The sequence below is a fragment of the Mauremys reevesii genome, linkage group 8, assembly GCF_016161935.1.
Source record: "Mauremys reevesii isolate NIE-2019 linkage group 8, ASM1616193v1, whole genome shotgun sequence".
Classification (NCBI taxonomy): domain Eukaryota; kingdom Metazoa; phylum Chordata; order Testudines; family Geoemydidae; genus Mauremys; species Mauremys reevesii.
This window is the reverse complement of record NC_052630.1, coordinates 46592083-46605624: the sequence shown is the minus strand read 5'-3', so window position 1 is coordinate 46605624 and position 13542 is coordinate 46592083. Positions and strand designations below refer to the sequence as shown.

The 13542-nt window shown below is 45.7% G+C and overlaps 1 protein-coding gene across 1 annotated transcript; it reads left to right on the top strand.

Moving 5' to 3' along the window:
• Positions 1 to 9704: 9704 nt before the first annotated feature.
• LOC120370658 (14 kDa phosphohistidine phosphatase-like) lies at positions 9705 to 12945 on the top strand. The gene is made up of 3 exons (XM_039485702.1): positions 9705 to 9976; positions 10555 to 10679; positions 12724 to 12945. The coding sequence occupies exons 1-3, from the start codon at positions 9835 to 9837 to the stop codon at positions 12814 to 12816; spliced, it is 360 nt and encodes a 119-aa protein (XP_039341636.1). The 5' UTR covers positions 9705 to 9834; the 3' UTR covers positions 12817 to 12945.
• Positions 12946 to 13542: the final 597 nt, after the last annotated feature.

Below are 13542 nucleotides of genomic sequence, written 5' to 3'. Positions count from 1 at the left end.
CATTTTAAGAGCCTGGGACCAGGAGCCTGTAATGTAGGGTAGGGCGAAGCTCCTGTCTCTCCCAGTCAACCAGGACAAGCTCTGGGAAAGAGAGCAATGTATATTCTGCATCTTTCTTTAGAGCAAGGGAAAGTTGCTATCTACTGACCTGTATCAGCCTAAGTAAAAAACAGGCCTGAACTCAGCCCAAAGAATGAGGGCTGTCAGACTCCTGGGTCAAGCTGAAGAAACCTCCATAAACTTAGAGACAGGCCCCCGAAGGACTCCTGAACAAAGGAGAAGAAGGGTTGGGCCCATGGGCTAAAAGAGCTCTATTTGGGAGAAGACAAAATAAATAAAACCCCAAATAAAACTTATTCGAAGTATTCAGACCTGAGTGTAAATTATTGTGAAGGACTAAGAGGGAACTGAAGACAAGTTGCTGGAGGCCACGAGGTGGGATCTGGTTTACACCTCACATTACACTCACGGTGCTAAGGTGTCTGGGGTATCTGCACGACTTGCATTGTGTGCCTTTGCACCAAAGATGTGTGTGTGTATTCAGGATAACTGTACCTGCAGTAACTACCTCCCGACAAAACTTCCACAGCATACCCAATGGTTATAGCGTGGCATTTTTTGTCCCATAGTAGCTTCCCACATATAGAAGTTTATGAGTCTGCTACGACCGCTAAAAATGCTAATTCTTTAGCTCAACCGGTAAAGGCCTACATTTTTAGATCCAGAGGCCCCAGACATCCTGACCAAGGGTTACACCAGCACCTCATCTGCTACTACAGCTGGGCTGCATATGTGCCTGCTGTAGTCTCAAGGAGCACCTCCTGAGCTAAGGGTGGGATAAACAGACTCCTCTTCTTAGTGCAGATTTTAATGACTGAGTGAAATGCAGAAATAAAACTATCTGACTTTACATTCATATTGGGCCTCAGAGCCTATTGACTTCCATTGACTTCAATGGCCTTTTCATCAGGCCCTTTGTGTTTGAAACACTAAACCTATACACAGTGAGAGACAGAATTAAAAAAAAGCTGGCAATCACCCTCAGCTTCATGTATTTAATGCCTTTAATCAGTGAGGATTCAATTTTTCCATCTTATTGACTAGGGGACTGCTTCAGCTGTTATCTAGTATGAGCCATTAATGTTTCCTTTCCTTTGTAGAAAAAGTGCATTTAGATATTGTGAAGTAGGCAACAGTTGCTTGGGCATAGCAAATGAAGAATTTCTGGTCACTTAAGGAAATGCAGTTTAACTCCCTGGCACTGTCAGTGATGAGTAGGTCTCCTCTTTCTATAAAGAGGGTACAGCTAGGAAAGTCCCTCTACGAAGTCCTACTTATCTGTCTTAGGACAGATACATCTCAGCCCCTGCTCCATCCGCTTTGTGGTGCCTGAGTGGTGCAAAGGAGACATAAACTGACCACAAATGGCCAGTTGAGAATTCCCCCAGCAAAGGGGAATTCTCCATTGGCATAAAATCAGAAGAGCTGGCGCCTATGCCAGCTGACCCCACCACATGCTGGTATAGGGGGTCGTGTAGGCATAGGGAGGAGTGGGGACAAAACAGAGCTCCATGATGATAATTCTTAGCTCACCATATGAGAGAGTTGCCTAAAGACTGCTCTAATGTTCATCAGGGCCAGGGTTAGGATGACCTCTCCCTTGTCAAGCATGTATCCGTGCCAGGAACCTGGCCCCCTCATTTAAAACATCCTGTATCTGTTATAACATACACATTACAGCTGTATGTTTTTATGGATTCTTATAGCTGTAACCCCTTGGCCTTCCTCCCCACCCCAACCACACAGTTTTGTTGCCCCTTTCATTGTGTCACATCTGAAATTAGGCTCTAAGTTTTTTTGCAGCAGATGCCATGGACCAATTGTCTGCTGGTGAAACTCTACTGATTTCAATAGAGTTATGTCAGGAGAAAATTTTGCCTCATGCCTTCTTATCTGTAGTGTGACACATTTATGCTTGTGGGCACTGTACTGTTAATTAATACACAATAACAATTAGGTAACTTCTGAAAAGGGATGAGGCTTGGTCTCCTTTTCTGTTGGTGCCAAGTGCACCCACAAAATGTATAATGAATTCCTGGTGGAAGTCTTAGACTCACCTCTCTAATTACCTGACTTGCACCTACAATTGAGTAGCCAGAAGCTCAGGTATCGATTTATGCTCACAATTCAATTGAAGGCCCCTACGGAAGTGAAATTTGGCCCTCTCTATGGGCTGAGCATATTAGATCTGAAAGACATTGAGAAACAATGAACAGAGGACCTCACAAAGAAAAGAATACTTTGAATGATAAAACAATGATTAATTTACATGAAAATCTGCCATGACTAAAGTGCTCTTTTCCTCTTACTAGAGCAGGGGTTGGCAACCTTTCAGAAGTGCTGTGCCGAGTCTTCATTTATTCACTTTAATTTAAGATTTCGAGTGCCAGTAATACATTTTAACATTTGTAGAAGGTCTCTTTCTATAAATCTATAATATATAACTAAACTATTGTTGTATGTAAAGTAAATAAGGTTTTTAAAATGTTTAAGAAGCTTCATTTAAAATTAAATTAAAATGCAGAGGCCCTCCGGACCGGTGGCCAGGACCCAGGCAGTATGAGTGCCACTGAAAATCAGCTCATGTGCTGCCTTCAGGACGCATGCCTTAGGTTGCCTACCCCTGTACTAGAGCGCACAGGCATAGGCGGCGAGTTCTATGGGCCCGTGGAGCCCAGGCCCCACCAATAATCCTAAAGGTGGGCCCAGCTCCACCAATGTTTGGGCCCCAGGCCCTGTGCTTCGGGGGTCCCCCTGTCGCAATGCCGGACGCTCTCACTGCAGCGACAGCTCCCGGGAGAGGCTCCAGCAGCGACTGGGTTCACAGCCCATTGGCCGGGAACCCCAGCCAATGGGAGCTGCCGGGGGCGGTGCTGGAGCTGCCTGGCCGCGCCTCCACAGCAGGGAGGGGGAGCGAGCCACCGGCAGCGTCTGAGCCCTGGGCAGAGCAGCAGCAGGGTCTGTCCCTATCAGACAGCCTCAGCCGGTGAGCTGTGGGGGCAGCCAGACACAGAGACACAGCCGGGGAGGGGGGGTTGGTGGGGACAAACAGACACAGCCAGGGGGTTGTGGGACAGACACACACAGCGGGGGGGGACAGACACACACAGCTGGGGGTGGTGGGGGCAGCCAGCCAGACACCGCTAGGGGTTGTGGGACAGACAGACACAAGGACACAGCCAGGGGGTTGTGGGACAGACAGACACAAGGACACAGCCAGGGGGTTGTGGGACAGACACACACCAGGACACAGCCAGGGGAGTTGTGAGGACAGACAGACGGACACAGCTGGGGGGTTGTGGGGACAGAGAGATGGAGCCGTGGGGGGGGGGGGAAAGGAGCAGCAATGGGCACCCCGGGGCTGGTATAAAATACACAGGATGGGGGGAGCTTCCTGAGGGGACTATACCAACACCCCCCGGAGAGCAGACCCAGGTTGCAGCTGGCTCCACCCATCACAACCCTCTGCCCCCTCAAGAGACTCCCAATGACCCCTGTGCCCCTGTCACTCCTCTCCAGAGAGCCCTCCCCTTTGTGCCAGCCCACTCCCCTCCCCCACTGCCTCCCCTCCTCCAAAGCTCCCTACAATCTCCCCCTTTGCCTTCCACCCCCCAGCCCAGCCCATTCCATTGGCCGGGAGGCTCCCAGTCTAGTGGCTATCAGGGCCCACGGGAGCTGCACATGAGGCAGGGTGCCTGCCTGCAGATGCAGACCTGCCTGGCTGTGCCTCCACAGCACAGGGAGGGGGAGCCCGAGCCACAGGTGAGCAAGCCCTGGTCATCATCACAGGCCCAGTAATTCTCTGGATATTTAATTTCACTGAGGCAAAATGTGTGCAATTTTATGGGTTGAATGATTGAATGACATAATACCCACCTGCCCGCATTGTCCATCACTAAGTCCAGTAATTTTGTCAAGTGTTTGTCGCACAACATGGTGGTGCCTACCCCTACCTTGTGCTTCAGGGGGTGACGGGGTCCAGGGCAGCCTGTTATAGAACTACCTGATTAGTAATTGGATATGTTGGCTGGCATCTTTTTTTACGTGTTCGCTCCCCCTGATGTTAGAACCTGGCTACACCACTGGGGAGGGGAGCTTCCTAGACCTGTGCAGCTGGGGCTTAGGTGAATTTTGTGGTACTGTGCCCCTCCCCAGCTACCACCCTGCAGTCCCCACTCCTGCACCATGCTGGGCAAGGGGCAGCCCCATCCCCAGTGAGGCTATGGTGAGGGGTAGCAGCAGGGGAGGCCACACGTGATGGCAAACTCCCCCCTCGGTACCCACCATAGGGGAGGTGAGTGGGCTTTCTGGACCTGAGAGGGACCTAGGAGCATGTGCAGTGAACTGCGGGGGAGAGAAGGGGTCCCTCCCCTGGAGCTTACTGCTGCCAGGGAGGGTGGAGGGGAGTCCTCTTTGGCCCTAGCCCTGGGGCAGCCTGTCTGCACCCCAAGTTCCTTATCCCCAGCCCTGCCCCAGAGTCCTCACCTGACGGGAAAAACACGCAACTTAAATTTGGTGGTCAGTTTAGAGTATCATAGAATATCAGGGTTGGAAGGAGCCTCAGGAGGTCATCTAGTCCAACCTCATGCTCAAAGCAGGACCAATTCCCAACTAAATCATCCCAGCCAGGGCTTTGTCAAGCCGGCCTTAAAAACCTCTAAGGAAGGAGATTCCACCACCTCCCTAGGTAACCCATTCCAGTGTTTCACCACCCTCCTAGTGAAAAAGTTTTTCTTAATATCCAACCTCCCCCACTGCAACTTGAGACCATTACTCCTTGTTCTGTCCTCTGCTACCACTGAGAACAGTCTAGATCCATCCTCTTTGTAACCCCCTATCAGGTAGTTGAAAGCAGCTATCAAATCCTCCCTCATTCTTCTCTTCTGCAGACTAAACCATCCCAGTTCCCTCAGCCTCTCCTCAGAAGTCATGTGCTCCAGCCCCCTAATCATTTTTGTTGCCCTCCACTGGATTTTCCAATTTTTCCACATCCTTCTTGCAATGTGGGGCCCAAAACTGCACGTAGTACTCTAGATGAGGCCTCACCAATGTTGAATAGAGGAGAATGATCATGTCTCTCGATCTGCTGGCAATGCCCCTACTTATACAGCCCAAAATGCTGTTAGCCTTCTTGACAAAGGCCAGAGGAGGGAGTGTTAGTGCCTGTGCGGACTTCTGGGAAGTGCATGGTGTGGAAGGGGATGCTGGGATGCTCTGGAACCACTCCTTCAAAGCCAGTCAGGACTCTGGGGGAGCCTCCTCTCTGAGCAGACTGTCTCCAGGGCAAGAAGCTTACACCTTCCTGGGTCTGACCTCAGAGCATTCAGCATGCCCTTCCACACCATGCACTTTCCGCAGTGAGTCCGCCCAGGCGGGGTCCTGGGGCAGTCAGAGGTCCCTGCACCCCAACTCCGCAGTCAGATGTGACTCTCAGCCAGACTGTAAAACAGAAGGTTTATTAGATGACGGGAACACAGTTTAAACAGAGCTTATTGGTACAGAAAACAGAACCCCTCTGTCAGGTTAATCTTGCGGGGTGGGGAGCCCAGAACCAAGTTCTGGGTCTCTCCCCATTTCCCCAGCCAGCTCCAAACTGACACTCCCTCTTCTGGCCTCTGTGTCTCTTCTGGACAAGGAGGCCACCTGATCTCTTTGTCCCCAACACCTTCAGTTGGCATCTTGCAGGGGAAACTGAGGCACCCACACAGTATTCAGAGAAAAATATTAAGAACATTCCCACTTCATCACAACAGGTGCAACAAAATATAATACTGTATATTGAAGTAGGCAAGTGCTGCTTCTGACTTTCCACTTTTAATTGACCCTTGTAATCTTGTGGCGCTGACGCATTGTAGCTTCATTTTATATCGGCTTACAGGGCAGGAGCGGGGGGGCACCACCATTTTGGGCCCCACCAAAAATTATACAAACCTGCCGCCTATGGACAGGTTGTGACAATTCCATATTTCCATTCAGTGCCCTGTCTCATAGATTCTTCTCAGAGACCCCTTGTAACTTGAGAGACCCTGTCTACAGTTCCTCAGAGGCAGTGTGTTCAGATGTAAAATGCCATTATTGGCACGTCAGGTGTGACTTTATCCTGTTTCTCTCAGACATCTGCTGTGAAACCCAAAAGTTTGAAACCAAAAAAACCCTTAATACCAAACTTAAGAGGTCCACCAAGAAGTGTCTTACCAATGAACTGTATAATCCTATTATTGCAAACCTTGTCCATTCTTCCTCTTTTCTCTTCCTCTGTCAGTTTATGATTCTTTTGTAACATGCCATGCCTGAACTTAGACGTAAGCTCTTCCAGACAAGGACTGTCTTCACTTTCTTCTGTGAAGCAACTAGCATACATTAGGGCACTCTGAACTCATAAAAAAGACCCAGATTCTCAACGGTATCTAGGCTCTTCACTTCCATTGAAATCAATGGGCAAGTAAATAATAATTATCAATACCTTGTATAATACATTTACAATTATATCTCTACATCAGAACTCATTCAATTAAGTTCATGATCCCTGGGTACCTAATTTTTTTTCTTTTCCATCCTATTTACATGGCTACACATTGAGCATTTTAAACAGTTCTTTAATTCTTATATGTAGTTAATATATTCAGTTCAAAAGGCTCTCCTGCCCTTGTGTTGTTGAAAACAGATATTTTATAATGCTGATTATGTCTACAGCACAAAACCACAAAACTGTATTGTCTTGGAACATGGTTGTGAGCAATTGAGTTAGATGACACAATGCTGACTACGCTTCAGCAGTCAATGTAGACCAGGATACACAATGTTCAGACATGTGTCCTACAAATGCTACGTTATAGTGGTCAGTAGAACATCATCTAACTTGATTATTCATACTGTTCAAATGCAGTCAAATTTGTATAGTGTAGATCAGTCCAGCTGTTTTCCTTATTTCTCTGGCTACCTTATCAGACAGTAGAAACACACAAATGTCAGAATGAGAAAGAAAGAAAATCTTGTGCAAAACGCCGAGCCCAGGAACATCCACATTATTCCTGAGTGCAAACACACTATCTATCCCCTTTCAGGGCCATCGAGAATACCAAAAAAAAAGGAGTGCATTATATTGCCTCAATAATGAAAATAATCATAATTAATTTCTTAGTACTTATACAGTATTTTGTATTCAAAACACTTTACAGGCATTAATTTCAAACAACTCCAAGACATAGTTAGATATTAACAAGGCAGAGAGAATGACCCAAAATGAGCACAGAAGATTTGCAAGGACCAAAAATACCAGAAACCAAGATTAGCGAGATAAGGCTTGTGTGGCATCACACAAGAAAACATTGCATTTCTTAGTACGCGCCTAAACATATTTTGGAATTTCCCTTTGAAAGAAAGCTCCGAGGGCTTTTTCTTTTCTGAGTAGGCATTTGATGTGAACATACAAGAGAGTGTTTTTTCAGTATTCAGTCAGGAAATCACACAAGAACAATATAAGGAACTAATTCGTTACTCAGTGAATGTTGTGGATGCAACTGTTTATATCAGCTTGGTCAGAAGAAATTTCTATTCTTGATTTTTTTTCCAGTGACTCACTGTGTGGACGTTATCAAATCATTTGGCCTCTCTTATCAAAGATAGAGGGGAAAAAAAGAGGGGGAAATAGGCATATGACTCATTTAGCTTTCTTATGCAGTATAAAGGTCAGCTATAAGGCTTTCCTAATTATTATTTCTTTTTCCAGCCTTGTTTTTACATTATAAATTCAGATGTTATCTAAGATGGAATGAAAACTCTAGTCAATAATGACTAGAGAACTAGTGAAATGGTGACATCACAAGATCCAAGTGAGTGAAAGCTGAGCAATTGAAAGGTACAAGAATTTAAAACTCTCTTTGTTTTTGTTAATGCCTGTTTAACCTTAATGCAGCATTGCAAACTCTCACAATTTTATCACAAGTCTTGAAATATTTGGTGTTTCTCTTAAAGCCCCTGCATGTGGAGTCAATTGATTACATGAGAATCTCCGCTTTCTTTTTTGTTTAAATGGTGGTTGTGGAGAAAAGCTTGAAAATGTGTATAATCTAGAGTTTCAAAAATCAGAAGGCAAAGAAATAGAACCCAGAATTTATTATTTCTAAACCAGTCTCAATTTCTTCAGGCCTGACTCGTGATTTTGGAATACCTAGGGTTAGCAATGGGAATGACTAATTAACATAAGCATTTGTTAAAGAACTATCATCCTCACTCCTTTTCTGTTAGGAGTTCATAGTAAACATTTCTGAGACCTTCCAACATGTCAGAAAAATCGGACACTCCGGCTATTTCAAAGGTTAAAAAAAAAAAAAACAAGGAAAAAACCTTACAAAGCTGAAAACCATCATAAACAGGGAGAACGGGAGTACTTGTGGCACCTTAGAGACTAACAAATTTACTTGAGCATAAGCACTCATGGGCTACAGCCCACTTCATCGGATGCGGCAGTGGAAAATACAGTAGGAAGACACACACACACACACACACACACACCATGAAACAATGGGTGTTACCACACACACTCTAACAAGAGTGATCAGTTACGGTGAGCTATTACCAGTAGGAGAGAAAAAAAGTTTTTGTAGTGGTATGCAAAATGGTCCATTTGCAGCAGTTGACAAGAAGTTGTGAGGAATAGTGCGGGGTGCGGTGGGGACTAAACATGGGGAAATAGTTTTACTTTGTGTAATGACCCATCCACTCCCAGTCTTTATTTAAGCTTCATTTAATGGTGTCCATTTTGCAAATTAATTCCAATTAATTCAATCCAATTAATTCAAAAACAGGGAGGTAACACAAACCCACCCATTTAACAAACATTTGTAGGTCACCTCTGGGTTTCCCTACTAGAGCTGATCACATTTCCTTTTTAACAAAAAGTATCTTAGTTGAAATATAAAATAAAATACAATATTTTTAAACATTGTTTTTAAGTTTGTTATAAATATGTTGATATGTTTCGTTTTTCCTTTCCTTTTTTTACCTTTCCCCCTCCCCCCCGAGTCATTTTCCAAATAACTGGAAAAAAAGAAAGAGACAGGGAAAAAAAGGAATGAAAAAAAGAGAACATAAAAATCAATTTTTAAAAATATATTTATAACAACATTTTAAAATACCTCCAAACTGATCCATGTAAAACCCATGAAACAGAAGCAACTTAAGTATGTTTATTCCTTTTTTTTCAAATTTTGATCGCATGTCTTGTGACATCTGGTGCATTTCTTAAAGACACACCTCCAGAAATGAAGGGATCAACAGAGAATCTTGGTTTTAATGGGTTTTTTTTAAGTTTCTAGCTCTCATGGTCACACAGAACAGCTAGAAAAAGGGACCCCTAACTCAGAGACAAATAACTATTATTTCAGAATTGCCAATCTCAAGAGATCAAAACCCATGAATCAGACTCGCCCAAATTATTGGCCCAAAAGCCATGAAGATTTTGTTTTAAAAGGGTGAGATGGTGGTTTTAGTCTCTCTTGATTTTCGAACGCCACCTACTCACCCCTAGTGCTCCCCTGCCAGCACAACCCCCTGCCCAGCCTCACTAGCATGGCCCCGCCTCCTAACGGTTCACGTCACAAACGTCACTACAACGCCGGCCGCTGCTGTCCCTCAGCCTTAACGACAGCCGTAGCCCCGCCCCCTTCCTCAGGCAGGCTGGTAACGGTCCCTTCAGCCCGCCCACCGCTTAGTGCGCTTGGCGCATGCGCGGAGCCGCGGCAGTCCGGCCGCTCTCAGCCCCGAGGGGTGGCCATGGCCGGGCAGCTAGAGTCGGTTCCCGCGGTGGTGATCGATCCGGACGGCACGTTCAAGTACATCCTGGTGCGGGTGCAGCGCGCGGGGGGAGCCGAGCACCGGGACGTCGTCAGGGGCACCGCGGCCGCCGAGTTCCACAGTGAGTCGGTGCCGCGAGCCAAGGCCGGGCGGGGGCCTGGGGGCAGAGCCCGGCTGGCGCCTCTTGCGCCCCCCAGACTGATCCCCCCCCCCCAACCGCGCTCCTGAGCGGGGAGCCGGCTGCCCCGCCGCGGGCCGCTCCTCCCCTGCTGCTGCTGCTGCAGCACCTCCGGGGTGGCCCGGCCCCCGCAGAGCTGCTGCTCGCGGACAGCGCTCTCCCCACTCAGTGGGGCGCTGCTCTTACCCGCCCCCCCGGGGTCGCTCCTTGGCCTCGGCCGCACTGGGGGGCTGCGCCGGGTGAGGAGCGACTGGCTCTGGTGTCCAGCCCTGGGACATTTCAGTCCGAAACGTGAACTTCTGAGCAGCCTCTGACTTGGTGAGACAGTAGAACCGGCAGCCGTTGTTCTGGGATTTGCTAGGGCCCAGCTGCGTAAGTAACAACGGGTCTTTTCCTTCACTTACCAGCTTCCCCAAGGAAACAGGAAAAAAATAATAGGTAGCTGAAAAGAGAGGACTGGACGTAATCACCAAGTGAAACCTGAGTTCTGGTTAATGGATTGAACTGGCTTCATTTTGCAGATCATATATTTGAAAAAGTAAACCCTGAAATGGAAAAGTTGGGCTTTGAATGCAAGTGCCTTGGAGGAGGAAAAATTGACCATAATAGCAAAGACAAGAAAATGCGGGTATTTGGTCTCTCCACAGTAAGTGCCATGTATTAGTTTCCTTGAAAATCCAACATTTTAGGGCCCTAACCATTAATTAGTTAGTCCACACAGCTCACCTGTGAGGTAGGTAAAGATGGCTTATTTTAGATGGGGAAACTGCAGCAGAGAGGTTAGATTGACTTACTCACCGTCACACAGTAATTGGTGACAGGGCTGTAACTAGAACTCAGCAGCTCCTGACTCACAATCCTGTACTGTAGCTATAGCATGCCTCTGTCTATGTATCTCTTACTTACATGGTTCAGTATGTAAATACATTCTGTTTATAAAATAACCAATAGAAGCAATGAATTATCCATATATGTGGAACACACTGCAGTCTCCATCCCACCTCACCACTGCAGAGAGTAGATAAGAGACAAGGATTTCTTGAGCTATTGATGTGGACAAGAGCAGACTAGTTCCATGTGATGTAAAGACATGTTATTTGAATCCTGTACAGAAAATAGCAGTTCTTCTAGGTCACTTTTCCTCCAGGTCAGTTATAGCCCCAAACCAGATTAAACTTTTTTTTTTTTTTAATTAGGGCTCTTTCTCAGGTATCATATTGTGAGGGCAAAGCTCTATGGGGAAGGGAGATGGCCTGCAACATTAGGGGTCTTCTAGAGCCTGCTCAATATCTGTGGCAGAATCAAACAATTAATGACCAAACTCTTGGATTAATGGTGGTAGTGTGCAGCACAGGCAGCAGCATCTCTCTCTCCTGCCACCAAGTTAGTGGGAGAAGGGTAGTCAGCTATACCCCACACCTTGTTTGCCAATTATTGTCAAGTGCCCTGAACTTTACAGAAGCATGCTGTGTAACTGCAAAGTTTCACTTTGTCAGACAGAAAAATGGAGATACAGAAAAGCTGAATGGCACTCTGGAATAGTGGGTTACATCTTGGCCTGTAAATCAAAGCAACTTGGCTCTTGTCCTGGTTTTTTGTTGTGTGACTTTAAAAATAGGGAAGTAGTTGTGTTAAATGGGGCTATTGATACTTAGCTCTTGGGTAAACTATGAGAATTAGAGAAATGCTTGAGGAGGTTCTTTGAAGTGAACTCTGTGGCTGGGATTAATAGATTGAGCTCCTTGAGGCTATCACTATAAGGCAATGATAGTACCTTTCCCCAGTCCCCTGTAAAGGAATGTCTGAGCCAGCGCTGGAGCTCAGCTACTAGCTTCCAACATTATTGGGTGTGGTAGGTCGGCTTAGACAATAATTTAATAGCAGTACATGTTGAGATGCAAAAAGTTCAAGCTTTCTAACTATTAAAACAATTGTCAACATCACATGTCAAAATATACAAAGTAAATATCCTTAAATCAAACTAAGTTTTCAAACAGCATGTTTCTTTCTTTGCCTAGCTGTACATTTTGATTATTACTAATGAAAATATTTTGTGTGTGTATGGTGAAATCGATATTTACCAATTAAAAAGCTAATTCTTCCAAGGCTACTTATGTCTGATATAGCCATGCTTGTTTATGTGGGCAAACCTTGTGTGTAGAAAACTACTTTTTGTATTAGTTGTGTAACATGCAGTTTAGATGTCAGTTTACTTGTGTGATCCTCTTGGAGCAGAGTTAAGGCTCTTGTGGTCACCTAAGTGAGAATCAATGCCTTGTTAAGTGCAACCTTAATTCTGATTTTCCTGAGTGGTTGCCATGTTAGTCTGTATCAGTAAAAAGAACAAGGAGTACTTGTGGCACCTTAGAGCCTAACACATTTATTTGAGCATAAGCTTTTGTGGGCTAAAACCCACTTCATCAGATGCATGCTGATGCATACTTTGTTAGTCTGTAAGGTGCCACAAATACCTCGTTCGTTCTTCTGATTTTCCTGGCTTCTAACTCTGAAACATTTTAATTCAGATATTCCTCAAAGATAATAAACAGAACTTGGTTCACCTCAGTGGGACTTCTGTGCACGGGGAAGCATAAGGCCATAAATCTGGATATTTAAAATGTTAACTGGAACTTGATACTCTTGTAGCCTTATATTTTGCGTCCCTTTAAAATCTTTTATCTTTTTTGCAGGGATATGGTAAAGCAGATCATGCAGTGGCCGTAGAAATACTGAAAAAAGTATACCAAGACTATGAAATCACTTGGTCAGATGACAAGAAATGAAAAACTACTCTAGAATCTGAGATACAAAGCAGTTTGCACTGTAGCTGTTGATATAGTATTGAAGTCTACATTGTGTTCAAATAAATCACTGTTAGCTTTATCTGAATAAAAAGATTTGTGTGTTCTCTATCCTTTAGAAATTGGAATTAAATCTTACTGAGGAAAACAGAAAGCAGCATAAATGCTGACAAGGTTAAAAGTATAATACGAAAGAATTTGAAGAGCAACTAGCTCAAGACACAAACAATCAGCAAAATAATTTAAATACAGCTGAGGTAGGCAGTCTGTCAGTCAGTAGGGCTACTGGACAACCCAGTGCTAAAGGAGTACTTAAGCAGGACAAGGCTGTTGCAGAGAAGCTCTAGCAATAAAGACAGATGCAAAGAATGCATTTAGCAATGTTTCTCAAACAGGGGTCCCTGAGAGTACACCAGGGGGTCCATAGGCCAAGCTGAAAAACTCCTCCCCCTCGCTCTCAGCATGCTGAGGAACAGGCTTCCTACCTGCCCTGGCTCCACACTACTCCCAGAAGCAGCCAGCATGTATGCCCATAGGAGAGAGAGAGGAGCAGGGGGTCTCAGCGTGCTGCCTCCGCCCTGAGCACTGACTCTGCAGCACCTATTGGCCAGAAACTGCAGCAAATGAGCGCTGCAGGGGCAGTGCCTGCAGGCAGGGGCAGCATGCAGAGATCCCCTGGCTTCCCCGCCCAGGAGCCACTGTCAGATG